General features: G+C 38.2%; 1 protein-coding gene, 2 long non-coding RNA genes and 2 pseudogenes across 3 annotated transcripts; 2 read left to right on the forward strand and 3 right to left on the reverse strand.

Annotated features, from left to right (window-relative positions):
- On the forward strand, positions 1-27,623 carry LOC107880256 (UPF0481 protein At3g47200-like; annotated as a pseudogene).
- On the reverse strand, positions 529-2,401 carry LOC103319958 (uncharacterized). Its single transcript, XM_008221546.3, has one exon. It carries the CDS (start codon positions 2,060-2,062, stop codon positions 785-787), a length of 1,278 nt encoding a protein of 425 aa, XP_008219768.2. The 5' UTR covers positions 2,063-2,401; the 3' UTR covers positions 529-784.
- Positions 8,995-11,005, reverse strand: LOC148919549 (uncharacterized). The gene is made up of 4 exons (XR_016123864.1): positions 10,810-11,005; positions 10,635-10,703; positions 9,418-9,534; positions 8,995-9,163 (listed from the first exon to the last, which is right to left on the reverse strand). It is a non-coding gene; the product is annotated as an uncharacterized LOC148919549 (long non-coding RNA).
- On the forward strand, positions 12,321-14,511 carry LOC107880257 (G-type lectin S-receptor-like serine/threonine-protein kinase At4g27290; annotated as a pseudogene).
- LOC148919550 (uncharacterized) lies at positions 16,201-18,285 on the reverse strand. The gene is made up of 4 exons (XR_016123865.1): positions 18,056-18,285; positions 17,881-17,949; positions 16,628-16,744; positions 16,201-16,363 (listed from the first exon to the last, which is right to left on the reverse strand). It is a non-coding gene; the product is annotated as an uncharacterized LOC148919550 (long non-coding RNA).
- Positions 27,624-27,814: the final 191 nt, after the last annotated feature.

Below are 27,814 nucleotides of genomic sequence, written 5' to 3' on the forward strand. Positions count from 1 at the left end.
ATGGAAGGAATTGATGAAGCTGCAAATGACATAGAAAACCCATTCCATCTATTTGTACTTTCGATGGCGAGGAATTGGATAGTTTGTCTCCCTTGTCCCCTTTAAGGTGTATCTCCAGAGTTCCTGAGCGATTACGGCATGGAAATGACAAAGCCAACACACCTTAGGTAGTCTCTATAAGCCCACTTCACCATGGAAAGCAGCACTTAAAAGTTAAATGCCATGGAAGACCACAAAAAGAGGTATCTACGAGATTTTCTCTGTAGAACCCAGGTAAACTTGGAGTATTATGTAGAGAAAATAAAGGACCAAGAAGCAAGACTAAGAAGTTATTATGCTGAACCCATTGCGTTTAGCAGTGATGAATTTCTAAGAATCATTCTAGTGATTTTGTTATGTATATACAGAATCCCTAGAACGAATGCTTCATCAAACAAATGGAACGGCCTAAACTATATCGATCCATTTCACCGTGGCAGAGAAGGTTTGCAAGCTATGGAAGAACAGAGCATGCACTGAGAATTTCAATTTGCTGAGAAAGGTTTATGTTCTTTGTCTTCTGTCCATTGACAACCATAAACGTTTCTAAAAAAACCACAATTGATAAATCATTTTGACATTTAAGATGGCCAATTCTACACATTTGAGCAATCAACAATCTGTGGTCAAGTGACGCCCAAAAATCTGTTTCTCCAATCCTTGCTAGTTCTCCACACTGGTCCTGATTTCAGAAAGAAAAAAAAAGGTTTTGAAATTTGAACTCATATTCTAAGATAAGTGTTTGTCAAACATGAATCCCATGGACAAAAAATGTGTTTCCTCTATATGTAAGTGTTCTGCCTTCAGCCCCTACGCACCATATATGCCCTTGCGGTTGTAAAGCTCCTTTCATCCCTGCTGTTTCCCATACAAACTTGAAAAGTCCAAGAGCCCTGTCCAACTGCCTCACCCCACTCCAAACCATCTCCTCCTCATCTGAAGTCACAATCCTTCCCATGCACAAGCAGAAATCGTTCTCACTACCGCTGCTATAAATACCGCCACGTACGTCCACTTCAATATCTCTAACATGCCCAAAGAGGTAATATAACAAAAGTGTGAACAGGCACTTGGACGAATGACCCAATGTCTTTGTCAGCTTCTTCTGCACTAGGCTTTCTTGATGCCGAACTTCCTTGTGTCCTATATTTCTATCAGTCAACACATCCTTGATCTGAGACAGCCCCTCTTTCAAGACCTCAAGCTTCGCTACGTAAAGAAGTAACTCCCTTTCATTTTTCAAACAATCAATGAGGTCGTTGAACATCTCAAGAACATCTTCCCATTTTTGCAAACCAGAAGAGTCTGTAACTTTTGCAGGCGATAGGCGCGTCCATGAAGAGCAATCATGTTCATATGAAATGGATGTGGATGTGTCAGCCAAGAACTTTAGACAGCTAGCAACTATCTGCTGTCCCATCTTCGTTCCTTTGCTTGGGCACCGATGATCTAAATATTCCAACTCGGATTTCAATCCATTGAGTACCTCCTCAAGCGTCCCAGTCCATATGCGGTGCTGTGTAATCTGTGGAGATAATGTAACACGGACTGACTGTCTTTGTTGAGCAGTGATGTTCAGAAAGCCACTTACTACGGAGAGTGTTTTTACAACCATGGGCTCTCTTTCATTTGGTTTACTGAAACACACAAATTGATTACAGATTCTACCACCTGAGAACACCACAACATCATTCTTTAACGTTTGCTGAACTAATGGAGAACCAATAAATTCCCTGGCAAGTGACTTGAAAGTAAGCATTCTGTGTTCAATACGGTCATCCATGATAATCGAACCATCACTGATGTTAACAAGCCTTCCATCAACCAAATCGACATTTTTTAACAATTGGGTTAGTTTTGTTAACTTGGGGAATTCCTTTTGATACCATTCTCGGGGCATAGGCTCTCCATGAGACTCCTCTGAGCAATGATGTAGCATCCCATTCAAATGGACAGCTCCCTTTCGCTTAGCCATTAGATGCCTTGCACCATGTATTAACCTGTCTACATGTCTACGGGCCATTGTGACCTGGGAAAAAAAAACCTCAAATAACCCTTCAAGTCGACGCTCCGAAGTTAAAACTGCAATAGTAAAAGGGCATTGAATTCGGTAAGGCAATACATCGAACACATGGCGTGCAATTTGTTGCTTTCACATATGAACTGAATGACCAACCATTTGAGACGGCTTACTCGGCAATAAAAAAGGTAAGATGCAAGCACAGGAGAGCCAAGATCAAAAGCTTGCCTACACTTCTATTAGGTACAGAAAATGACGAAAGAGACTATGCCGCTCGTCTAAAGCTGAAGGAGGAGAGACTAACGGTTTGCCGGGAAAAAACCTATAACGCATTAACGTGTTTAAAATTAGGTCCAACCGTTTTCAGTGGCTTTATTCATGGGCTTGGGCTGGATCTTATGTTGGATCCATTGTTAACAGTTAGGCTTTAATATGTGTTTTGTTTTATTTATAAATTTATCTTTTATTTTATTTTATTAATACAAGCGAACCGATAGTCTAAACGACAAAAGGAGGGGTGTTTCACACACATTACCAAGTTGCGGTGCAGCCAGGAATTTGCATTAGAAGGGGCCCTTCACAAAATTTTATAAAATAATATGAATATGGAGGCTCAAGCGCTAACCGGTTAATAAGTTAATACGATACTAACTACTCGATTTAGCTTACTTCATAATATCATTTCATATTGATTAACAATTCATTCATTACAATCATGATTGTCCTTAATTTCATATTATAAAATGGTTGAATATTAATCTCATCATCTACACTATTAAAGACTCAAAAGTTAATAAATGGAGATTCACTATTATATCCAATATAGGAGCTCAAATTATAAAAAAAACCATATATGAAATTAAACACATCCAAAGTGTAATATCCCACATCGACCAACAGAGAGGGGTGATGTGCTTTATATGTACATGGCCACTTCCATCTAGCACGAGGCCTTTTGGGAGCTCACCGGCTTCAGAATCATGGGAACTCCGAAGTTAAGTCAGTTGGGGCTAGAGTAATCCTAGGATGGATGACCCACTAGGAAGTTGCTCGTGAATTCCTAGAAATAAAACCGTGAGGGTAGAAAGGGAGGCCCAAAGCGAACAATATCGTGCTACGGTGAAGCTGGTCCAGGGATGTGACAATTTGATATCGAGCCACTATGCTGTGTGGTGCGAGTGTGCCGACCAGGACCTCGGGCCCTTAAGGGGGGTGGATTGTAATATCCCACATCGACCAACGGAGAGGGGGTGATGTGCCTTATATGTACATGCCCACCTCTATCCAGCACAAGGCCTTTTGGGAGGTTCACTAGCTTTGGAGTCATGGGTACTTCGAAATTAAGCAAGTTGAGGCTAGAGCAATGCGGGTGACCTACTGAGAAGTTGCTTATGAGCTCCCAGAAACAAAACCATGAGGGCAGAGAGGAGGGCCCAAAGAGGACAATATCGTACTACGACGGAGCCGATCTAGGGATGTGACAAAACCCATTTACAACATAACAAAAAGACTTTACTTCTTTTAAATTACAAAACTGCCATTAATTTCTTAAAACAAACCCAACTCCAAAATCTCATACAAAAAAGCCCAAAACACTCAATAGGGCATCAAAGTAATTTAATAATCAAAATTAAATTCAATAGGGCCATCTATTATTTTTTGGGTTTGTTTAGAGGAATTAAATGATATAGGGTTTATTTATAATATTAGTGCTAAGAATGGATATATGACTAAATATCTGTAATTTATATTCCAACATAGAGAAGAAATACAAAAAAAAAGTTCATAAATCCCAATATTAAAGTACCCTACTCAGACATTAAAAAGGGGGGAAAAATTACAAAACTTAAGCTCAAGTTGAACAAAAGAGGAACAGAAAGAGAAAAAAAAAGGGGGTTTTTAGTGCAAATATCATAACCTAGCCTAGTAGATTTAATTGAAAGTATAAGAGTGATTAAGAAGTTTAATGGTCAATTTGTAGACAAAAAGAACCTAATATATAGTTTATTTTAGAGTAAATATTCCAAATATTAGATAATATATTATAATATATATATATATCATATAATATATAAAAGGAGTATCGCCGCGCGGCTTTACTGGGGTCCTTTTAGTTTTTTTAATAATTAGTATAGCCATGCGGCGATACTCCTATAATTTACTTAACAAGATTCGCCGTGCAGTGGTACTATGGCCGTATAGCCGCATGGCTATACATGAGAAATTTTTTTGTTTTTAGTTTAGTTTTTCTTGTTTTTTAGGGTCGAGGTTTGCACTCGCTAAACTATTTATTTTAAGACTACAACAATCAGTGCAAAACCTGCTAAACCCAATTTCCGCCCCGGGGGGTTAGACCACTTGGGTTATATTTTATAGTCACATTGAATGTGAAGAAAGTAAGAATCATAGTAGGCAGTATTGTGTCATCTCCTGGGCTCCTCCTGAGTGTAGCTCTGTTTTTTCTAATGTTTGGAAGAAGCAGCACCAAATAGATGGTAAGTTGTTTTCTTGTCTTCTTTGGAAAATAGAGAGCAACTTGGTTATTTGAAAATTTACCTACAATGGCCTATTGCGATATAGATGACATGATGTTAGAATTGAAAAAAAATAAGAAATGTGTGTTAAATTATAGGAGATGCTCTTATTGGTACTTCTCTTGGGCATTAATGTCAAATGTGGGGTTCATCTCTTCTACTCTCTTTTTTCCCCCATTTGGCAACTCACTTAAGTATTAACTTGAGGGAGACAAAAAAAAGTGAAAGAGAGAAAAATATAGGAAGAATTAAAACAAGTATACAATTCAGAAAATTGCAGCTTCCTTTGAGTTGATTTGGTATTTGATTCTGGAAGACTAACCAAGTGAGTGGATGACCACAAATGATTTAGATTTTTCTACTAGAGGAACGCTCCTAATTGTCAATTGTCAGGCAAGACACCATCATTCTTGAACTAAATTTGAAGTAAGCCCACTTTTGATTGAGGAGAATTTTCTCCATTTCACACTGGAGAGAGTGATGTTTGTTTCCATTCAATTACGCATCTAAATTTGATATGACTTGCATCGATATTGTCGATAATGCATCAGTAACATGTTTACATTGATAATTGATACTGTGTCAAAACGAATTCTACTCCAAGCTACAGTGAAAGGGGATCCCTTATGAGAAATTCATCCTATTTATCTGAACTTGAAACTCTAGTAATTTGTCTCCCCACTATTCAACTTTAGTATTGAACGCTTACTAATTGTCTTCCCAGCTACTCAACTTAACTAGATACTGTAGGGTTTCTACTTTCTAATCAAGTATTGCCAATGCTGCTAATTGTGAAATTTTTTAAGGTGAGAGACAGTTACAAACAAAGCTTTACCAAATTAATACAATTATCTTCTAATTAGAGTCAGACTCTCCATATATAGTGCAGACTAAAAGAAACACACCCCTCACTGGTTCATCAGGTGTACTTAAGTTGAGCAACCCTGGAATTCATGTCCCGGTCAACCATAAGAACACTACAGGTCTTCCAACACATCAAGTTCTGCACAGAATCCAGTGGCACAGCTTTTGGATCCGGGAAATCTTGTTGTGATAGATGGCAATGGTCGTAATGACTCTGATAATATTTTATGACAGAGTTTTGATTACCTAGGTGATACATTAATACCAGGTATGAAGCTTGTTAGGAACAAAATCACAGGTTTTAATTGGCATCTTACACCCTGGAAAAGCCCTCAGGATCCTTCTCAAGGACATTATCCATATCAACTCGGTCCTTATGGGTACCATGAATTAATTCTGAGGGAGGGTTCTGTTATAAAATATAGGACTGCACCATGGAATGGAATCCAATTTAGTGGGATGCATAATTTAAATCCAACATATGATTTTGTGTTGGATAATGATGATGAAGGATATTATGGTTATAAGCTTCTCAACAGCTCAACTCTTTTCAGGCTGGCGTTAACTCAAGATGGATTTGGGCTGAGCTACATCGGGAGTGATGGAAACCAAGGTTGGGTCGTTTATCTAATAGCAATGACTGATATCTGTGACAAATATGGAATATGTGGTCCGAATGGTGCATGTAGTATTGAAAGGATTTATACCGACTTTCAACAAGACTGGGACTTGGTGGATTGCCCATATAGATGTGTGAGAAAGAGCCAACTGAATTGCAGTGGAGACATCTTTAAGAAGTACTCTGGGGTGAAATTGCCAAGTACAGAACAATCTTGGTATAACACAAGTATGAACCTCAAGGAATGTGAGATGATGTGCATGAACAACTGCTCCTGCACCGCTTTTTCAAATTTGGATATCCGAGATGGAGGAAGGGGGTGCTCGCTGTGGTTCAGCGATCTGGTTGATATAAGATATTCCAATATAAGTGGGCAAGGGCTTCGTCAGAACTAGGTATGGAATCATCTTGCTGTTTAAAATAAAATTTGAAAGAAAAATAAAAGCCACCAAGGAAAAAAGAAGAAAGAAATCTTCCAACAGTGACATGATTAGAAACAAGATAGAGCCAGAAAACTTTTGACATTGTTAGAAAAATATTTCTTTAGAGCTGTCTCAGAAACTAGCATTAAAAAGTAAAGATTTTTTTCTTTATGAATTTCTGACAATCAATCTTCTGCTTTCAAATACTTCATCCCTAGATCAAGGACACAATACAAAGATCATAGTAACCAGTACTGTGTTGTCTACTGGACTGCTGATCCTGGGCCTTACTCTGCTATTACATGTGAGGAAAAACCAGCAACAAAAATATGGTAAGCTATTTGATTTTCTACTCTTCTGCCCCTTCATTTTCTAAGATAGGTAGGTTCAGTTCTATAGAAAATTTTTGCTGTTGCCTCTCTGGTTTCTAAGCTAAGGTTCCATGCTACATTATTTACTTCACTACGTACTTCACAGGAGAACTGAAGCCCGGCCAAAAGGAAGATATGGAATTGCCATTATTTAACTTGGCCGCTGTTGTTTGTGCAACCAAAATTTTTTCAAACAACAATAAACTTGGAGAAGGTGGTTTCGGATCAGTCTTTAAGGTCAAATCAAATATAGTCCTCCCTACAGTTAGCTTGACAGTTTCCGCATGTCATTTGGGTCAGTACTATGGATACAAGTCGTATATTGAACGTTTGCAAACAACAGAGTATGGATTTTGGTCATCATATGTGGCTAATGGATTTCAGGGTACATTTAAAGATGGACAAGAAATAGATGTGAAAACGCTCTCAAAACATTCTAGACAAGGACTCAATGAGTTGAAGAATGAGGTTACACATGAAGAGAAACAGAGGATTTAAATGAGCTGAAGAAAGGTGGGTTGGTGCTAGAGATAGCGAGTGGGAAGAGGAACAAAGGATTTACTCATTACTTGTTTCTGTTTCTTCTTTTAATTAAGCACAATGGTTTTGAACTTTTGATCAATTCCTTTAGTCAAGGATGCTATACACAGAAGGCAGGTCCATTGAAGTGCTTGATACATCAGTAGGAGAGTCCAGTGAGATCAATTCATGTAGGTCTTTTAAGTGTGCAGCGTAACCTGGCAGATAGACCGAGCATGCCAGCTCCAGTTGTAATGCTGAGTGGTGAAGGGTCATTGCCTCAACCTCAAAAACCTGGTTTTTATAGTGAATGGGATCTCAATCAACTCAAAGTCGATCCTTTGCCTTAAGCATTTTCAGCTAATGAAGTCACAGTCATTTTACACTAATGGAGGCTCGATAAACGATATTTCATGTTGGTGTGTTAATCTGGTGTTTTTGAAGTCAGTTTGAAAAGTTAAATACAATTAAGAGATTCCCAACCCATGCGTTAGCTAATGCACCCTCTAATTTTCTTTATTTGTTTTCTTTGGAGTTGGGGTGGAGTTCACACAATAGAAACACAGATGCTGATACAAGAACAAATATAAAAACTTAAATGAATTAGATTTTTCACTTGAGGTGGTGTAATCTTTCAAATTTTTTTTTCTGTTTTTTGGTGGGTTGGTTTTGGGTTCCTATGCAACAGGAGGAGGAGACAAATCTTCCTTTTTTCTTTTTCTTTTTTTCTCTCTCAGCAAACAAGAAGGCATTATCAAATGTCAAAATCTATAACAGAAATACAATATCCAAAGAATGAAAAGCAGTCCAACCAAGAAGAAACTAGCAAATATTAGTGAATCAGCAAAACTTATGAATTTAGCAAATAAAGAACCTGAAGCCAGTTTCAAGCAGAAAAAACTTACTTGTGTAATATGAAGAGCCTGCTTAAGCCGCTGAATTTGAATCCATTGTTCTGTAACAATGTCAGCCATCTGAAAGCAAAGAGAAAGAAGCCAATGGCAAAATGACATCACACACTCATAGCCATAGACCAAAGATGGACGGAGTACATCAGTGCATGACCTTTTGAGCCTGAGAGGCAACCGTTTCGAGTCTATCCTCGGCATCTTGTGCTTTAGACTCTAAAACATGAATATCGAAGTTGTACTCTAATTCAACTTCTACAACACGAGTTGTTGAAATCATGATAGAATACATATATGTAACATCTTAAATGGAGAAGTTACCCACTTCCAAGGAGCATCTCAAGCAGGAAGATTCGAAGGCTTTAGACTGAGACTAGCAAAAATATTCACGAGATCTCTTTCTTCCATATCTGCATGATTATGTTCAACAACACAAGTGTTACCACATAAAGGAAGGAAGGTAGGTTCAATAAATGACAAGGCAACAAAATTACCAACCAGAGTCACAACCGTGCTACAATTTCAATGTTGCAAAGATATATATTCTTAACTTGTTAGGAAAGAATTGGACACCCAAAAATAACACCTAAATATATTACCAATTTTATTAAACTTAAAAGAAGACTTAAAGAATAACCAATTCTGTAGTTCCAAAATAAATAAAATAATAATTTGTAAGTCATATCCCTTGCCTGGACTGGAAATAGGTGATGAGTGCATTATTGTTGGAACTGTGCGTGGCTCCTTTACTATTTTGGACTCCATCTTCTCATAAGAAGTTTCACCAATTAACTAAGACATCCGTTAATTGCTTCTCCCCAATATGCTCATTTCCATAAGCTACGGAAGTCTTTGTTTCTCCTATAACTGAGATAAGAAATCATAAGCATTGCACATATAGCATCCATTTACCACAGGAATAAAATGCTATCTTCACACTTTTAATAACACATCAAAAACATTTTACTAACCAAATTCTATTGCGTGAACTCTACAATAAGAGCAATTTATAATTTTTCTTTTTATAACACAAATTTAAGTTACAAACCTTCATTAAAACAAAGAAAGAGAATCGTGATGCAGAAGACACTGTTGATAATAATAGTGAACATTATTTGTACCATTCCTTATTCTCAATTCTGATTATTTGACTTCAGTAGCAGGCAAAGTTGCATCTACTAGATGGTCACTGGAACCATATTCCTTTGAATTCTGCTAACCAAGAGGAGCCTTTGGTTCTGACGAAGACATAAGAGCAACCAATTTTACCACTAAGAGTATATCAAAAAGCAAAAACTTTCACTATCTAGCATGTACTCAATCATCCATATATACAAGGGGAGAATGGAGATGATGTGGCTCATAGAATCAAAGCACGATAGGTAAAATGGAGGGTTTTGTTAAGCATATATATAGTGTGATCATCATATTATGCTAGAATTGAAAGCTAAGCTCATAGAACATCTGTTAGACCAGCCATGCTATATGGTACTGAATTCTGGACAGTTAGAAAACAGACATATTCATAATTCCTGTAGGTACATATTAGCCAAATGTTACAACCAGCACAGTGATATGCACACCTACATCTCTGTTTCTCTAACGGCATATTAGCCATTATTAGACACAAATTGTTAAGAGATCAGATTAAAATATTTGTCACCATTTGAATCCTTCAAAATTGGAGGTGTTTGCTGAAGAATCTTTGGTATCTTTCAAAATTGAAGGGTCATTGCCTCAACCTTAAAAGCCTGGATTTTATAGTGAAAGGGATGTCAATGAACTCGAGGTCTATCCTTCTTCTAAAGCATTTTCAGCTAATGAAGTCACAGTCCTTTTACACTAATGGAGGCTCGATAAACGATATTTCACGTTGGTATGTTAATCTGGTGCTTTTGAAGTCAGTTCCCAACCCATGCGTTAGCAAATGCAGCCTCTAATTTTTAATTTTTTTGTTTTCTTTGGAGTTGAGGTGGAGCTCACACAACAGAAACACAGATGCTGATACAAGAACAAATATAAAAGCTTAAATGAATTAGATTTTTCACTTGAGGTGGTGTAATATTTCTTTCTTTTTTTTTCTTTTTTTTTGGGGTCTTTGGTGGATTGGTTTTGGGTTCCTATGCAACAGGAGGAGGAGACGAATCTTTCTTCTTCTTTTTTCTCTCAGCAAACAAGAGGGCATTATCAAATGTCAAAATCTATAACAGAAACGCAATATCCAAAGAATGAAAAGCAGTCCAACCAAGAAGAAACTAGCAAATATTACTGACTCAGCAAAACTTATGAATTTAGCAAATAAAGAACCTGAAGCCAGTTTCAAGCAGAAAAAACTTACTTGTGTAATATGAAGAGCCTGCTCAAGCCGCTGAATTTGAATCCATTGTTCTGTAACAATGTCAGCCATCTGAAAGCAAAGAGAAAGAAGCCAATGACAAAATGAACACCACACTAACAACATCACACACTCATAGCCATAGACCAAAGATGGATTGAGTACATCAGTGCATGACCTTTTGAGCCTGAGAGGCAACCGTTTCGAGTCTATCCTCGGCATCTTGTGCTTTAGACTCTAAAAATGGGGCTAGGCGGGCAGCTAGGCGGCTAGGCGGGCGCTAGGAGGCTGGGCGGGCGTCCTAGGCGGGTTGGGTCTTTTTTCGGTGCCGAACCCGGAGGACGAAGCAGTCGAAACCGAAGAAAACAAATCGAAGCTTGAAGCGAAACGTCGACTGCAACCTCCGTCGTCTGCGAGTATAAGCTTTGTGAACATATTTGCAAAGTATAGCCGCCTGGCTACACTGTTAAAATATTCCACGGCTATACTTTTAAAATATTCGAATGTATTTAGCAAGTATAGCCGATCGGCTATACTGTAAAAAGATACTAATATATTTGGCGAGTATAGCCGCCCGTCTATACTCTTTAAATATACAATTTTGTCAAATCATTTTAAGGTATATATTTTATAGTCTAAACCTGCCGGGGTCTTCTTTTTTTTTTTTTTAAAGTTTCATTTTTAAATAAATAGTATACAAATTTATAAAAAAACCCAATCCTAGACATGTATTTATAAAAAAACCCAAGCACTATTTAAACATAGAAACACACCCAAAATTAACCCCAAAGTCAACTTTTTGGGTGTGTTTATAAATGGGTTTTGAGTGTGTATAATGATGGGTTTTGGGTGTGTTTATATGTTTAAATAGTGCTTGGGTTTTTTTATAATTTCAACCCCCATTTTGGGTGTTTTAGTGAAACTCCCTAAATAGTATCGTCGTTGCAGCGATATTCCTCTTAAAAATAATATACTTTAAATTACCAAAAAGGGTATAGCATACTTGGGCGCTGTATTGCTATGTGGGTGCTAAGCGCTATGCGGGTCATCCTTTAAAAAAAAATAGTATTTAAATACAAGGGTATAGCCATGCGGCTGGACTGGGGTTTTAATAAACAGTATATCCATGCGGCGCGGCTATACCGGCTAATGATAATATTATTTTCTGTTGGTCTACCATCCAGAGATAACGAAAGTCAACTGCTCCGAACTACAGTCCATATACTCCATTAGGTGTTGCTGTATTTATATGCCCCAAAAAGATACATCACATTGCCCAGCATCCTGAGCTTCCCAAAGTGAAAGCATATGGGAAAGTGTTCATTGTAAACATGCAGGTATTTTTTCAGAATTGATTTATCTTGTTATCTTTTGTTTGTTATATTTTGGCAATATCTAATGATATTGCTCTGCGCCTTGTTGCAATTGCCTACTTATCCTGTTGCAATGTGTCTTGGTGATAGTGATGGAGAGGGGATCAGTCTCGTAATGTACTTCTAGGTTTCTGAGAATTTTGATAAAGACGTCTCCTCAATTCCAGGATAGCATCAAGGTAACTTCATTTTGTATGCAACTTCATCCATTTGGATAGGCATGTACTTTATTCTGATGTACTCTCCCTGATGGAAATGTGGTCTTATGTATTGGAGCACTCAGTCTGTTGATATATTTGAATGATGCTTTTAGAAAATGGTTGACGATGAGACGGAAAAAGTTAAAGGATTCGCAAAGGACTCCACTGTATCTTTTAGAGAAAGACTAAAGATCTTACTAATTGTCTTCCCAGCTACTCAACTTAACTATATACTGTAGGGTTTCTAATAAAGTATTGCCAATGCTGCTAATTGTGAAATTTTTTTAAGGTGAGAGACAGTTACAGACATCTTTACCAAATTCATACAATTATCTTCTAATTAGAGTCAGACTCTCCATGCATAGTGCAGACTAAAAGAAACACACCCATCACTGGTTCATCAGGTGTACTCAAGTTGAGCAGCCCTGGAATTCTTGTCCCTGTCGACCATAAGAACCCTACAGGTCTTCCAACACATCAAGTTCTGCACAGAATCCAGGGGCACAGCTTTTGGATTCCGTAAATCTTGTTGTGACAGATGGCAATGGTCATAATGACTCTGATAATATTTTATGGCAGAGTTTTGATTACCCAAGTGATACATTAATACCAGGTATGAAGCTTGTTAGGAACAAAATCACAGGTTTTAATTGGCATCTTACACCCTGGAAAAGCATCCAGGATCCTTCTCAAGGACATTATCCATATCAACTTGGTCCTTATGGGTACCATGAATTAATTCTGAGGGAGGGTTCTGTTATAAAATATCGGACTGCACCATGGAATGGAATCCAATTTAGTGGGATGCATAATTTAAATCCAACATATGATTTTGTGTTGGATAATGATGATGAAGTATATTATGGTTATAGGCTTCTTAACCGCTCAACTCTTTTCAGGCTGGCATTAACTCAAGATGGATTTGGGCTGAGCTACATCGGGAGTGATGGAAACCAAGGTTGGGTTATTTATCTAATAGCAACGACTGATATCTGTGACAAATATGGAATATGTGGTCCGAATGGTGCATGTAGTATTGACAAGTCCCCAGTATGTAGCTGATTGAAAGGATTTATACCGACTTTCAACAAGACTGGGACTTGGTGGATTGGTCATATAGATGTGTGAGAAAGAGCCAACTGAATTGCAGTGGAGACATCTTTAAGAAGTACTCTGGGGTGAAATTGCCAAGCACAGAACAATCCTGGTATAACACAAGTATGAACCTCAAGGAATGTGAGATGATGTGCATGAACAACTGCTCCTGCACTGCTTTTCAAATTTGGATATCCGCTTGCTGTGGTTCAGCGATCTGGTTGATATAAGATATTCCAATATAAATGGGCAAGATATTTACATAAGAATGGCTTCGTGAGAACTAGGTATGGAATCATCTTGCGGTTTCAAACAAAGTTTGAAAGAAAAATAAAAACCACCAAGGAAAAAAGAAGAAAGAAATCTTCCAACAGTGACATGATTAGAAACAAGATAGAGCCAGAAAACTTTTGACATTGTTAGAAAAATATTTCTTTAGAACTGTCTCAGAAACTAGCATTAATTGTTCGTTGGATGATAAAAAGTAAATATTTGTTTCTTTATGAATTTCTGACTCCTCAAATCTTCTGCTTTCAAATACTTCATTCCTAGATCAAGGACACAATACAAAGATCATAGTAACCAGTACTGTGTTGTCCACTGGACTGCTGATCCTGGGCCTTCCCCTGCTATTATATGTGAGGAAGAACCAGCAACAAAAATATGGTAAGCTATTTGATTTTCTACTCTTCTGCCCCTTCATTTTCTAAGATAGGTAGGTTCAGTTCTATGGAAATTTTTTGCTGTTGCCTCTCTGGTTTCTAAGCTAAGGTTCCATGCTACATTATTTACTTCACAACGCACTTCATAGGAGAACTAAAGCCCGGCCAAAAGGAAGATCTGGAATTGACATTATTTGACTTGGCCGCTGTTGTTTGTGCAACCAAAAACTTTTCAAACAACAATAAACTTGGAGAAGGTGGTTTCGGATCAGTCTTTAAGGTAAAATCAAATATAGTCCTCCCTACATTTAGCTTGACAGTTTCCACATGTCATTTGGGTCAGGACCATGGATACAAGTCGTATATTGAACGTTTGCAAACAACAGAGTATGGATTTTGGTAATCATATGTGGCTAGTGGATTTCAGGGTACATTAAAAGATGGACAAGAAATAGATGTGAAAAGGCTCTCAAAACATTCTAGACAAGGACTCAATGAGTTGAAGAATGAGGTTACACATGAAGAGAAACAGAGGATTTCAATGAGCTGAAGAATAGGTGGGTTGGTACTAGAGATAGCGAGTGGGAAGAGGAACAAAGGATTTACTCATTACTTGTTTCTGTTTCTTCTTTTAATTAAGCACAATGGTTTTGAACTTCTGATCAATTCCTTTAGGCATGGATGCTATACACAGAAGGCAGGTCCATTGAAGTGCTTGATGCATCAGTAGGGGACTCCAGTGATCCACATGAAGTTGTGAGATCAATTCATGTAGGTCTTTTAAGTGTGCAGCATAACCTGGCAGATAGACCGAGCATGCCAGCTGCAGTTGTAATGCTGAGTGGTGAAGGGTCATTGCCTCAACCTCAAAAACCTGGTTTTTATCGTGAATGGGATCTCAATCAACTCGAAGTCGATCCTTCGTCTTAAGCATTTTCAGCTAATGAAGTCACAGTCATTTTACACTAATGGAGGCTCAATAAACGATATTTCATGTTGGTGTGTTAGTCTGGTGCTTTTGAAGTCAGTTTGAAAAGTTAAATATAATTAAGAGATTCCCAACCCATGCGTTAGCAAATGCACCCTCTAATTTTCTTTATTTGTTTTCTTTGGAGTTGGGGTGGAGTTCACACAATAGAAACACAGATGCTGATACGAGAACAAATATAAAAACTTAAATGAATTAGATTTTTCACTTGTGGTGGTGTAATCTTTCAATTTTTTTTTTCTGTTTTTTGGTGGGTTGGTTTTGGGTTCCTATGCAACAGGAGGAGGAGACAAATCTTCCTTTTTTCTTTTTCTTTTTTTCTCTCAGCAAACCAGAGGGCATGATCAAATGTCAAAATCTATAACAGAAATGCAATATCCAATGAATGAAAAGCAGTCCAACCAAGAAGAAACTAGCAAATATTAGTGAATCAGCAAAACTTATGAATTTAGCAAATAAAGAACCTGAAGCCAGTTTCAAGCAGAAAAAACTTACTTGTGTAATATGAAGAGCCTGCTCAAGCCGCTGAATTTGAATCCATTGTCTGTAACAATGTCAGCCATCTGAAAGCAAAGAGAAAGAAGCCAATGGCAAAATGAACATCACACTAACAACGTCACACACTCATAGCCATTGACCAAAGATGGATTGAGTACATTAGCGCATGACCTTTTGAGCCTAAGAGGCAACCGTTTCGAGTCTATCCTCAGCATCTTGTGCTTTAGACTCTAAAACATGAAGATCGAAGTTGTACTCTAATTCAACTTCTACAGTATATTAACTTCTACAATATATTAACTCTAATTCAAATCACAGCACGAGTTGTTGAAATCATGGTAGAATACACATATGTAACATCTTAAATGGAGAAGTTACCCACTTCCAAGGAGCATCTTGAGCAGGAAGATTTGAAGGCTTTAGACTGAGACTAGCAAAAATATTCACGAGATCTCTTTCTTCACTATCTGCATGATTATGTTCAACAACAGAAGTGTTACCACATAAAGGAAGGAAGGCAGGTTCAATAAACGACAAGGCAACAAAATTACCAACCAGTCACAATTGTGCTACAATTTCAATGTTGCGAAGATATATACTCTTAACTTGTTAGGAAAGAATTGGACACCCAAATATAACACCTAAATATATTACCAATTTTATTAAACTTAAAAGAAGGCTTAAAGTATAACCAATTCTGTAGTTCCAAAATAAATAAAATAATAATGTGTAAGTCATATCCCTTGCCTGGACTGGAAATAGGTGATGAGTGCCTTATTGTTGGAACTGTGCGTGGCTCCTTTACTATTTTGGACTCCATCTTCTTATAAGAAGTTTCACCAATTAACTAAGACATCCGTTAATTGCTTCTCCCCAACATGCTCATTTCCGGAAGCTACGGAAGTCTTTGTTTCTCCTATAATTGAGATAAGAAATCATAAGCATTGCACATATAGCATCCATTTACCACAGGAATAAAATGCTATCTTCACACTTATAATAACACATCCAAAATATTTTACTAACCAAATTCTATTGCGTGAACTCTACAATAAGAGCAATTTATAATTTTTCTTTTTATAAGAAACACAAATTTAAGTTACAAACTTTCATTAAAACAAAGAAAGAGAATCGTGATGCATAAGACACTGTTGATAATAATAGTGAACATTATTTGTACCATTCCTTATACTCAGTTCTGATGATTTGACTTCAGTAGCAGGCAAAGTTGCATCTACTAGATGGTCACTGGAACCATATTCCTTTGAATTCTGCTAACCAAGAGGAGCCTTTGGTTCTGAAAAAGACATAAGAGCAACCAATTTTACCACTAAGAGTATATCAAAAAGCAAAAACTTTCACTATCTAGCATGTACTCAATCATCCATATATACAAGGGGAGAATGGAGATGATGTGGCTCATAGAATCAAAGCACGATAGGTAAAATGGAGGGTTTTGTTAAGCATATATGTAGTGTGATCATCATATTATGCTAGAATTGAAAGCTAAGTTCATAGAACATCTGTTAGACCAGCCATGCTATATGGGACTGAATTCTGGACAGTTAGAAAATAGACATATTCGTAGTTCCTGTAGGTACATATTAGCCAAATGTTACAATCAGCACAGTGATATGCACACCTCCATCTCTGTTTCTCTAACGGCATATTAGCCATTATTAGACACAAATTGTTAAGATATCAGATTAAAATATTTGTCACCATTTGAATCCTTCAAAATTGGAGATGTTTGCTGAAGAATCTTTGCTATCTTTCAAAATTGAAGGGTCATTGCCTCAACCTTAAAAGCCTGGATTTTATAGTGAAAGGGATGTCAATGAACTCGAGGTCTATCCTTCTTCTAAAGCATTTTTGGCTAATGAAGTCACAATCCTTTTACACTAATGGAGGCTCGATAAACGATATTTCATGTTGGTATGTTAATCTGGTGCTTTTGAAGTCAGTTTGAAAAGTTAAATATAATTAAGAGATTCCCAACCCATGCATTAGCAAATGCACCCTCTAATTTTATTTTATTTTGTTTTCTTTGGAGTTGAGGTGGAGTTCACACAACAGAAACACAGATGCTGATACAAGAACAAATATAAAAGCTTAAATGAATTAGATTTTTCACTTGAGGTGGTGTAATATTTCAATTTTTTTTTCTTCTGTTCTTTGGTGGGTTGGTTTTGGGTTCCTATGCAACACAGGAGGAGGAGATAAATCTTTCTTCTTCTTTTTTTTCTTTTTTTTTTTTCTCAGAGCGAACAAGAGGGTATGATCAAATGTCAAAATCTATAACATAAATGCAATATCCAAAGAATGAAAAGCAGTCTAACCAAGAAGAAACTAGCAAATATTAGTGAATCAGCAAAACTTATGAATTTAGCAAATAAAGAACCTGAAGCCTGTTTCAAGCAGAGAAAAACTTACTTGTGTAATATGAAGAGCCTGCTCAAGCCGCTGAATTTGAATCCATTGTTTTGTAACAATGTCAGCCATCTGAAAGCACAGAGAAAGAAGCCGACGGAAAAATGAACAGCACACTAACAACATCACACACTCATAGCCATAGACCAAAGATGAATTGAGTACATCAGTGCATGACCTTTTGAGCCTGAGAGGCAACCGTTTCGAGTTTATCCTCGGCATCTTGTGCTTTAGACTCTAAAAAATGGGCCTAGGCGGGCTGCTAGGCGGCTAGGCGGGCGCTAGGCGGCGAGGTGAGTGCTAGGCGGTTGGGTGGGCCTCCTAGGCGGATTGGGTCTTTTTTCGGTGCTGAACCCGGAGGACGAAGCATCCGAAACCGAAGAAAACAAATCAAAGCTTGAGTTGATAGAGAAGCGAAACTTTGACTGCAACCTCCGTCCTCTGCCAGTGCAAGCTATATTTAAAGAGTATAGCCGTCCGGCTATACTATTAAAATATTTGAATATATTAAATACTCTTAAAATATTCGAATGTATTTAGAAAGTATAGCCGACCGGCTATACTGTAAATATATACTGAGTACAGCCGCCCGGCTATACTTTTTAAATACACAATTTTGTCATATCATTTTAAGGTTTGGGGCTGAAATACCGCTTCAGTCCATTTGGCTAGAGTTATTTCTTCAAATATTTTATTTGTATAAGCGATATTGGGGAATGAGATTTTAAATTCTTTCCAATACCTGTCATTCTAATGATTTCCAGCTATTAGCTCATTGGGAAAGAATAAAAAAATGAATTTTATTTATAACAAATAACGCAGGTTAAACCCATAAATACAACAACAAAAAATCGGATGTCAATGAACTCAAGGTCAATCCTTCTTCTAAAGTATTTTCAGCTAATGAAGTCACAGTCCTTTTACACTAAGGGAGGCTAGATAAACGATATTTCATGTTTGTGTGTTAATCTAGTGCTTTTGAAGTCAGTTTGAAAAGTTAAATATAATTAAGAGATTCTCAACCCATGCATTAGCAAATGCACCCTCGAAAGAAAACCAAGGTTTTATGCCTAACTATTTCCCATGTTTTATATCAACTAGCCTTTCTACATGCGCTTCCGCACCTACACCAGTGAGGGTCGAGTGAAGCCTGAGCATAAGAAGTGGTCTCAACAACACTTGAAATTTGGTTAACAAAAGCTTTGTGTGAAGGAGATAAAGAGGTGTAAGAAATGTAATTGGACAAAGGAAACTAAGTACCTGACTTCTTGGAAGATGATGACCCATTTGTAGCTTGATTGCAGTGAAAATCATGTAAGAGAATGGATGGTTGGGAGACACCTTGGCTACGACAAAGTGGCGGAGAGGTTGGGATATTTTATGGGGAAGGAAAGTCAGGAACATTGTCGATGTCATGGGGCGATCGATCGTCGTGAGAGGTGCGATCGATTGTTTCTTCAATTGGAGAGTTTGAATGCTCTCTGTAAAAAAGTGATCGATGGGTGATTGATCGTTTCTGGACAGTTTGTGGTTTTGGACGTTGTTTGAAGGTGGAATTATGGTTTAAAGGGAAAAATGTCTAGAAACGGGTTAGGAAAAAGTGTGGAAGCAATGGGATATGTGTTTGATAATGAGGTGTGGTAAGGAAAGACATATTCATGAAACACGATGTCACTAGTAGAGAAAAACTTGTGTGTGGAAAGGTTATAAACTCTATAAGCCTTTTAGCCCAATGAATATCCCACAAAGACACAACGACAAGCCTTAGGTGAAAATTTGGAAGGTGAGTTGGTGTTGGTAGGATAACAAAGGCACCCAAAGACACGAATATGAGCATATGTGGGAGGTGTTTGGTGAAGCATTTCATATGGTGATTTTTTGTTGAGGGGGAAGGCGATTGATGAGGTAGGCAGCAATGAGAACACTTTCTCCCCAAAAAGGAAGAGGAAGATTAGCTTGAAATTGAAGAGCTCGACCAACATTAAGTAAGGGCCTATGTTTGCGTTCAACCACACCATTTTGTTGTGGAGTGGAAGGGCATGAGCGTTGAAAAGTGATGCCATGTTCACCAAAGAAAGAGATCATAGACACAAATTCAGTCCCATTAACAGAACGAACACTTTTGACAGAATAATGAAAGTGATTGTGGACATAAGCAAAGAAATTAGTGTCAAATTTGTGATGCATGAGGTGATGCCAAGTGTAGCGTGTGTAATCATCAACAATGGTGAGAAAGTATCTTGCACCCGAATGAGATGCAACGCGGTGAGGACCTCAAATATCACAATGAATTAAATCAAAAAGACGAGCAGTTTTTATTGAACTGGAAGAAAAAGGCAAACGAGTTTGCTTAGCTAAAGGGCATACATCACAATGATGGTGCAAATCAAATAAAATAACAGAAATTGTTTGAGACTAAAATTTGGATGGTTCTTTGGAGGGATGACCTAAGCGTTGATGCCAGAGAGCAACGAATTTGTGATTGAGGTGGCATGTGGTGGTGTTGGATGTGGATGGTGGAGTGGTAACATTCTCTTTCGTGAGCAAGTAGTATAAGCCATTAACTTGTTTCCCATGGCCAATCATCCACTTTGAAGTCAAGTCCTGTAAGACACAAAAGGTAGGGAAGAAGTGAATAGAACAATTGAGACTAGATGTAAGTTTTCTAACAGAAGGTAAATTAACATGAAAGTAAGGCACACAAAGAATCAACAGATAAGTTTGGACCTAGAGATGGGGAACCAAGGCCACTGATTTTCGCATGAGACCCATCAGGAAGATCAACAGTGGAGTTGAGTGGGGTAGTAACAGATAGCCCGGAAGGAGGCGCAATGTGATTAGTGGCTTCACTGTCAGGTATCCAAGGATTTGTGGATGATGAGCCCGTGAAGGCACAAAAAGAAGGTATTTTACTTATGAAATTAGCACGAGGTTTACCATCACAAAGCAAAGACTTGAGTTGAGCATACTCCTTAGTGGAGAATTTTGTTAGTTCTAGGGAGAAGAGAGGCTTAGGATAATAGCTTGATGATGAATAGAAAGCTTTTGAAAGAGTAACAAGATTATTTTATTTTATTGATTGAAATAAAAAGGGTACAAGAGAGATAGTTGGATACAAGAGGTGGCTGATGGGGGTTTAGACAGCTGGTAGTTTTTCAACTTTCTTAACTTGAATACATAAGTGGGCTAGCTATAGCTATATATAGAGTAGCTAAACCGACACAAAGGATGGTAAATATCTAGTGAAGTCGGTTATTGCATAGTAACCGACTTCCAAAAGTGTTTTCCAGCCACTAGTTATAATATAAGTCTAGAATTTTCTAGTTACAATACATTATATAATTAATAGGATGTTTCTAGTGTAGAGCTCAAATTTGACTTGTCATCTTTTCTCAATTTTTCTAGACTTTTCTATATTATTCTAGTACAAGTGTGCATTATTATTATTTTAACAAATTTGAAACCTTCTGCTGCGGGTGGTGGAGTATATTGTGTCTGATAGAGGTAAGGATCAGTATGATCCATAGTTTCAGTTGGAGGAATTTTGGCTTATGTTTGGGAGGTGTTGATAGTGTCACCTATAGACGGCTAGGGTTTGTAAACAAAGAGACACCTAGAATTGGAGCTCTGATACCATGTCAAATTGGAGACTCTGTTGAGAAGAATATTTCTCTATGTGTTGATAGAGCCAGAAGGCTAAGTATATAGAAAGATTTAAAAATCTTATAAGGAATCCTAGGTTTACTTGGAGACTACTTTTAAATGAATTACAATCAATTATAGAAAAGGAAATAAAGAAACTTCCTAATTTCCGCTCCATCTTTCCTTTGACCAATGAGTCCTCGAACCAACCTGTTACCTTACAACTAAGATTTTGCCTCTTTCGGCCTTCCCTCTTTCTTCATGATGTTTTTTTTTGTTGTTGTTGTTTTCAAAAGTTTGCTTAAAGCATCTCCAACGTTCATAATGAAATATTTGAATCACTGTATGATCAGGAGGAAAATGGAAGAAATTGATGAAGGTCCAAATGACATAGAAAACGCATACGATTTAATGCTGGAATTGGGTGGCTTCTCCTTGTCCCCTTTGCGGTGTATCTACAGAGTTCCTAAAAGACTACGGCAGGGAAACGATGACGAAGCCTACACACCTCTTGTAGTCTCTATAGGCCCACTACACATGGAAAAGAACACTTAAATGTTATGGAATATCACAAAAAGAGGTATCTACGAGATTTTCTACGTAGAAACCAGTTAAACTTGGAGTTTTATAAAAGGAAAATAAAGGGCCAAGAAGTAAAATTGAGAAGTTGTTATGCAGAACCGATTGGGTATAGCAGTGAAGAATTTCTAAGAATCATGTTGGCGTGACTTGTGAATATTGACTTACTTTCCTTACACACCAAGGATTCCTATTTTATTTGTAATTGATTTACTTTAATTCCTGATTTCCTACTGTAAATAGATTTAGGAATTTATTATTTACTTGCCCATTCAGATTTTGTTGTATTATAAATATGACCTCCTACAAGGAGAAGAATACATAGAAAATTCCCACAAACAAATATTCTCTCATAGTTTTCATATTTTAGCATGGTATCAGAGCGGCGATCTTGGAATTGCTGACTCTAGTTTCAAACCCCAGCCGCCGCTATGGGGGTTGATGATTTTTTCAACCCTCATGGAGGTAACACCACCGACTCTTTCTCTCCTTCTCAACCAACCATACCTGAGTTGAGTGCCCAAATGGCTCAACTCCTACAGATGCATACTTTGGCCCCGAATTTGATCCTGAATCAGGATCCTATTTTGATGACCCCGAACCCGATCCGAAATCAGGATCCTATTTTGACGACCCCAACCCCGACCTCGACTATGACGACGACGACCCGACCACGACTCGAAGACGACCTCGACCCCAACTCCGATGATGACCACAACCCCGAATTTGTCTATGATTCAGACCTCGATCCCGATTTCGACTTCGACTCCCGACTCAGCTCGGATCCGATCCGAATTCCTACTCTACCTATCCTATGCATCTTCCGCTGCAGATTATGACTTCTCAACTAACGACACCGACACATAGACTAGATTGCGCATATTGTAATGATCCGAGACACACTCGTGAGACTTGTTTTAAATTGCATGGCTATCCCGATTGGTGGGCTACTCTTAAAGATCGAGGACAATGCAATACGACCAAGTAATGGTGGTTATGGATTCCATACTTCCGATAAGATTGATTCCGAAGTTGGATAATTGATTCGGTGCAACCGATCATATGACGTTTGATCCTCGATGATTTTCTGAATACTACACCTCGACGAACTCAGTATTGCAAATGCCAATGGCGTTACTTATCCTGTGGGCTGGCATTGCACTCTCATCCTCTCTCACACTGTCTAATACTTTACTTGTTCCATCTTTATCCACTAAATTGTTGTCCGTTTGTCACTTCTTGAACAATTGAATTGTTGTGTACTCATTTACCCGAGTTTTTGTGCCTTCAGGATATTCACACTAAGGAGATTCTTGGTCGTGGTACTAAGAGAGGGCTATATTATGTCGATGACTTCAGTCTTGGCATGGCTAATGCATGTGACGCATCCTCCGATAGCAAACAAAAGCAAATTTGGTTGTGGCACCGTCGATTGGGACATCCGTCTTTTAGTTATATGAAGCATCTTATACCAAATTTATTCTCAGGTTTCAAGGACTCCGACTTCACATGTGATACTTGTATTTTGGCTAAGAGTCACTGTGTGCCCTACCCGTTGAGTACGAACAAATGTACTACTCCATTTACGTTAATTCACTCTAATGTCTGGGGACCTTCACCTATCACTGCTCCTTCTGGTGTTCGATGGTTTGTCACATTCATAGATGATTGTACACGGATGACATGGTTTTATTTGCTGAAGAATAAAAATGAAGTGTTTTCCCATTTTCAGTCATTCCACAAACAAATGAAAACTCAGTTTAATGCTCAAATCCAGATTCTTCGCTCCGACAATGGTGGAGAATTTGTCAATCATGACTTTCAGACTTACTTCCAACAACATGGCATTATCCATGAGACGACTTGTCCTCAGACACCGCAACAAAATGGTGTTGCTAAATGAAGAATCGACATCTTCTTGAAACCGCCCGAGCACTTCGATTGGCGGTCATGTTCCTCGCCATCACTGGGATGATGCTATTGTCACTGCAGTTCACCAAATCAACCGCATGCCTTCTTTGACTTTTAAAACTCCATTACAGGTGCTTGCGCAACACAGACCTCTGCCCTCTGTTTTGGTACTCACACCCGAATCTTTGGATGTGTGGCTTTCGTTCATCTCCACAAAAATCAACGTAGCAAACTTGATCCATGTGCGCTTCGTTGTGTTTTTGTGGGTTATGCCACTCATCAGAAAGACTACCGTTGTTATCACCCTCCTACCCGATGTACCTATGTCACTTTGGATGTGACCTTTCGGAATCTGAGCTGTTCTTCCATGACCCATCATCCAATTCTACGCTTGGGGAGATACGAAATGAAGAGCGAGTGGAGCAACTTGGAAAACGAAGAAATTCTCCTATGTACGAAATGATTGATCATCCAGTGCGGAGCACAAGATTACTCTCTGCAGCGACCGATCGCCCATTCATAGCGATCAATTACCGACCCACAGATCCATACGAAGATATTTCGATCCGAGTCTCACACCTACAGATAATACTGAGAACAACAAGATGAAGACCCCTCTAACTCAGCGGTACCAACAGACCAATCTCACGAGAATATTCTTGAGGTAACTACTCCTACTAGACTTGTGCATTTAGAGGATAAAACTATTGGATATCAATTACCTTTCAGGCAAAATCGTGGGAAGCCACCAAACCGCTATTCACCTGATATTGGCAAGACATCCAAGTATCCAATTGCAAATCATGTATCTACTGAGAAGCTGTCTGAACCACTCAAGGCTTTTGTGCATCAGTTGTCTGCTATCCATATTCCAACCAAGGTCTCTGAAGCATTGAAAGATCCTAAGTGGGTCCAAGCTATAAAAGAGGAGATGAAAGCTCTTGAGAAAAATCAGACTTGGACATTGGAGACTATACCACAAGGAAAAAAGACTATCGGATGTAGATGGGTGTTTACTATAAAACACAATGCAGATGGATCTATCGAGCGATACAAGGCAAGACTTGTGGCAAAAGGGTACACACAGACCTATGGTATAGACTATAAAGAAACCTTTGCTCCAGTTGCAAAGTTAAACACCGTCAGAGTCTTATTGTCCCTTGCAGCTAATTTGGATTGGCCACTACACCAGTTTGATGTGAAGAATGCTTTTCTACATGGCGAACTCACGGAGGAGGTGTACATGGACATTCCTCCTGGTTATAATACTACTCGGACTGGAACAGTTTGCAGGCTACGAAAAGCATTGTATGGGTTGAAACAGTCACCACGTGCATGGTTTGGACGGTTCACCATGGCAATGAAGAACAATAGTTTCAAATAGTGCAACTCAGATCATACTTTGTTCTTAAAACATCGGAAAGGGAAGGTAACAACATTAATAATTTATGTTGATATGATTATTACTGGGAATGATAAACAGGAAATATCACAGCTACAAGACTATCTGGCTATAGAGTTTGAGATGAAGGATCTAGGTGGACTCAAGTATTTCTTGGGAATTGAGGTGGCTCGATCGCAGCAAGGCATATTTCTCTCTCAAAGGAAATATGTCTTGGACTTGTTGACAGACACAAGAATGCTAGATTGCAAACCTGCGGACACTCCTATTGTTCAGAATCATCATCTTGGAGAATATCTGAATCAAGTTCCAACTAACAAAGAAAGATACCAAAGGTTAGTGGGAAGATTGATCTATTTGTCACATACTCGACCAGACATTGCTTATGCAGTGAGCGTTGTCAGTCAATTTATGCACTCTCCAAGTGAAGACCACATGAATGTAGTTCTTCGAATACTTAGATATTTGAAGTCTGCACCTGGAAAAGGACTTATGTTCTCAAAGCATGGTCATCTAAATATTGATGGTTATTCAGATGCAGATTGGGCAGGTAATGTAACAGATAGAAAATCCACATCGGGTTACTTCACATTCGTGGTGAGGTAATTTGGTGACATGGAGGAGCAAGAAACAGAATGTAGTAGCTTTATCCAGTGCAGAAGCCGAGTTCAGAGGCATGACTAAAGGGATTTGTGAACTTCTTTGGTTAAGAAAGTTGCTTACTGAACTTGGGTATAAACCTACATCTACAATGAATCTCTTTTGTGACAACAAGGCTGCTATAGCCATTGCACAGAATCCGTTCAGCATGATCGTACTAAACATGTTGAGGTGGATCGACACTTCATCAAACAGAAGCTTGAGGCTAAAGTGTTTCAGTTTCCTTTTGTGAAATCCGAGGATCAATTGGCGGATATTTTGACAAAGGCGATTTCCAGTAAAGCATTCCACAATTCACTGGATCAGTTGGGCATTGGCGACATCTATGCACCAACGTGAGGGGGAGTGTTGGCGTGACTTGTGGATATTGACTTACTTTCCTTACACACCAAGGATTCCTATTTTATTTGTAATTGATTTACTTTAATTCCTGATTTCCTACTGTAAATAGATTTAGGAATTTATTATTTACTTGCCCATTCAGGTTTTGTTGTATTATAAATATGACCTCCTACAAGGAGAAGAATACATAGAAAATTCCCACAAACAAATATTCTCTCATAGTTTTCATATTTTAGCAAATCATTCTAGTGGATGCCGCCTTCATTATTGAGTTTTTGTTGAGGTACAATAACCCAAAATTTCGAGATGAGGATGACTACATATATAATAAGCCATGGATGCGCATTGATGTATTGGCTGACTTGCGGATGCTTGAAAATCAGTTGCCTCTTTTCATTCTGGAGGATCTTTTTGACCCAGAGAAATATTTTGATTATGCTGATAATCCTTCAATAATTAGTCTTTCTTACGCTGTGTTCAATACTCCTTTCTTTTGGAAAGGAACAAAAGACGACGTTTTGGAGGGAAAAAGTTTTTGTGAAGTCAAACATTTTGTTGATTTGATAAGAACTTCATGTCTACCATCGAAATTAAAAACTGATGAAAGGGAAGTCAAAAATATAAGAACACCCAGCATCACAGAGCTACACAGGGCAGGTCAAGTTGAAGGGGGGATCAACGGATAACTTATTTGATATTGAATTTGCTGACGGGACTCTTGAAATTCCAAGATTGGAAATAAGCGATCAGACAGAGCTAATAATTAGAAATCTCATTGCATTTGAACGATGCCACTACGAGGAGAAGTACATAAGTAATTATGTACGTCTCATGGATTGTTTTGTGAACACCCCAAAGGATGTGGAGTTGCTTGTTAAGAATAGAATTGTTGAAAATTGGCTAGGTGACAACAGTGAGGTGTCTACTTTGATTAATAAGCTTGGAAAAGGGGTTTGGATAAATGACAAGGACTTTTATTTTGCTACTGTTGCTGAAGCCCTGAACTCCCACTGCGGAACTCACTGGAACAAATGGAAGGCAATGTTGAGACAGAATTATTTCAACACACCTTGGACAATTATCTCTTTCGTTGCAGCTGTTTTTCTCCTCATACTCACTGTCATCCAGACAGTGTGCTCCATTATATCTATTGCTTAAGCATCAGCAACAGCAAGTGGATCTCTTTCTGTATTCTCCTTGTCCTTTTTCCATCACCAACGTACTGAAGAAACGAAAAACAAGAGAAAGTTTGTATTGTATGTTGAGCAGTATGACTCCCCGTCTGTTAGTTAAACTTTTCTCTGTGCTTATTGTAGGGTGATATATGTACCAAGTATTGTATTGTATTGTGATTCGATGAATAAAAAGATAGTATTGTGAAGTGATGAAGCAAAGAAATAC

This window comes from Prunus mume, linkage group LG2 (assembly GCF_029339155.1).
Source record: "Prunus mume cultivar Tortuosa linkage group LG2, ASM2933915v1, whole genome shotgun sequence".
Taxonomy (NCBI): Eukaryota; Viridiplantae; Streptophyta; class Magnoliopsida; order Rosales; family Rosaceae; genus Prunus; species Prunus mume.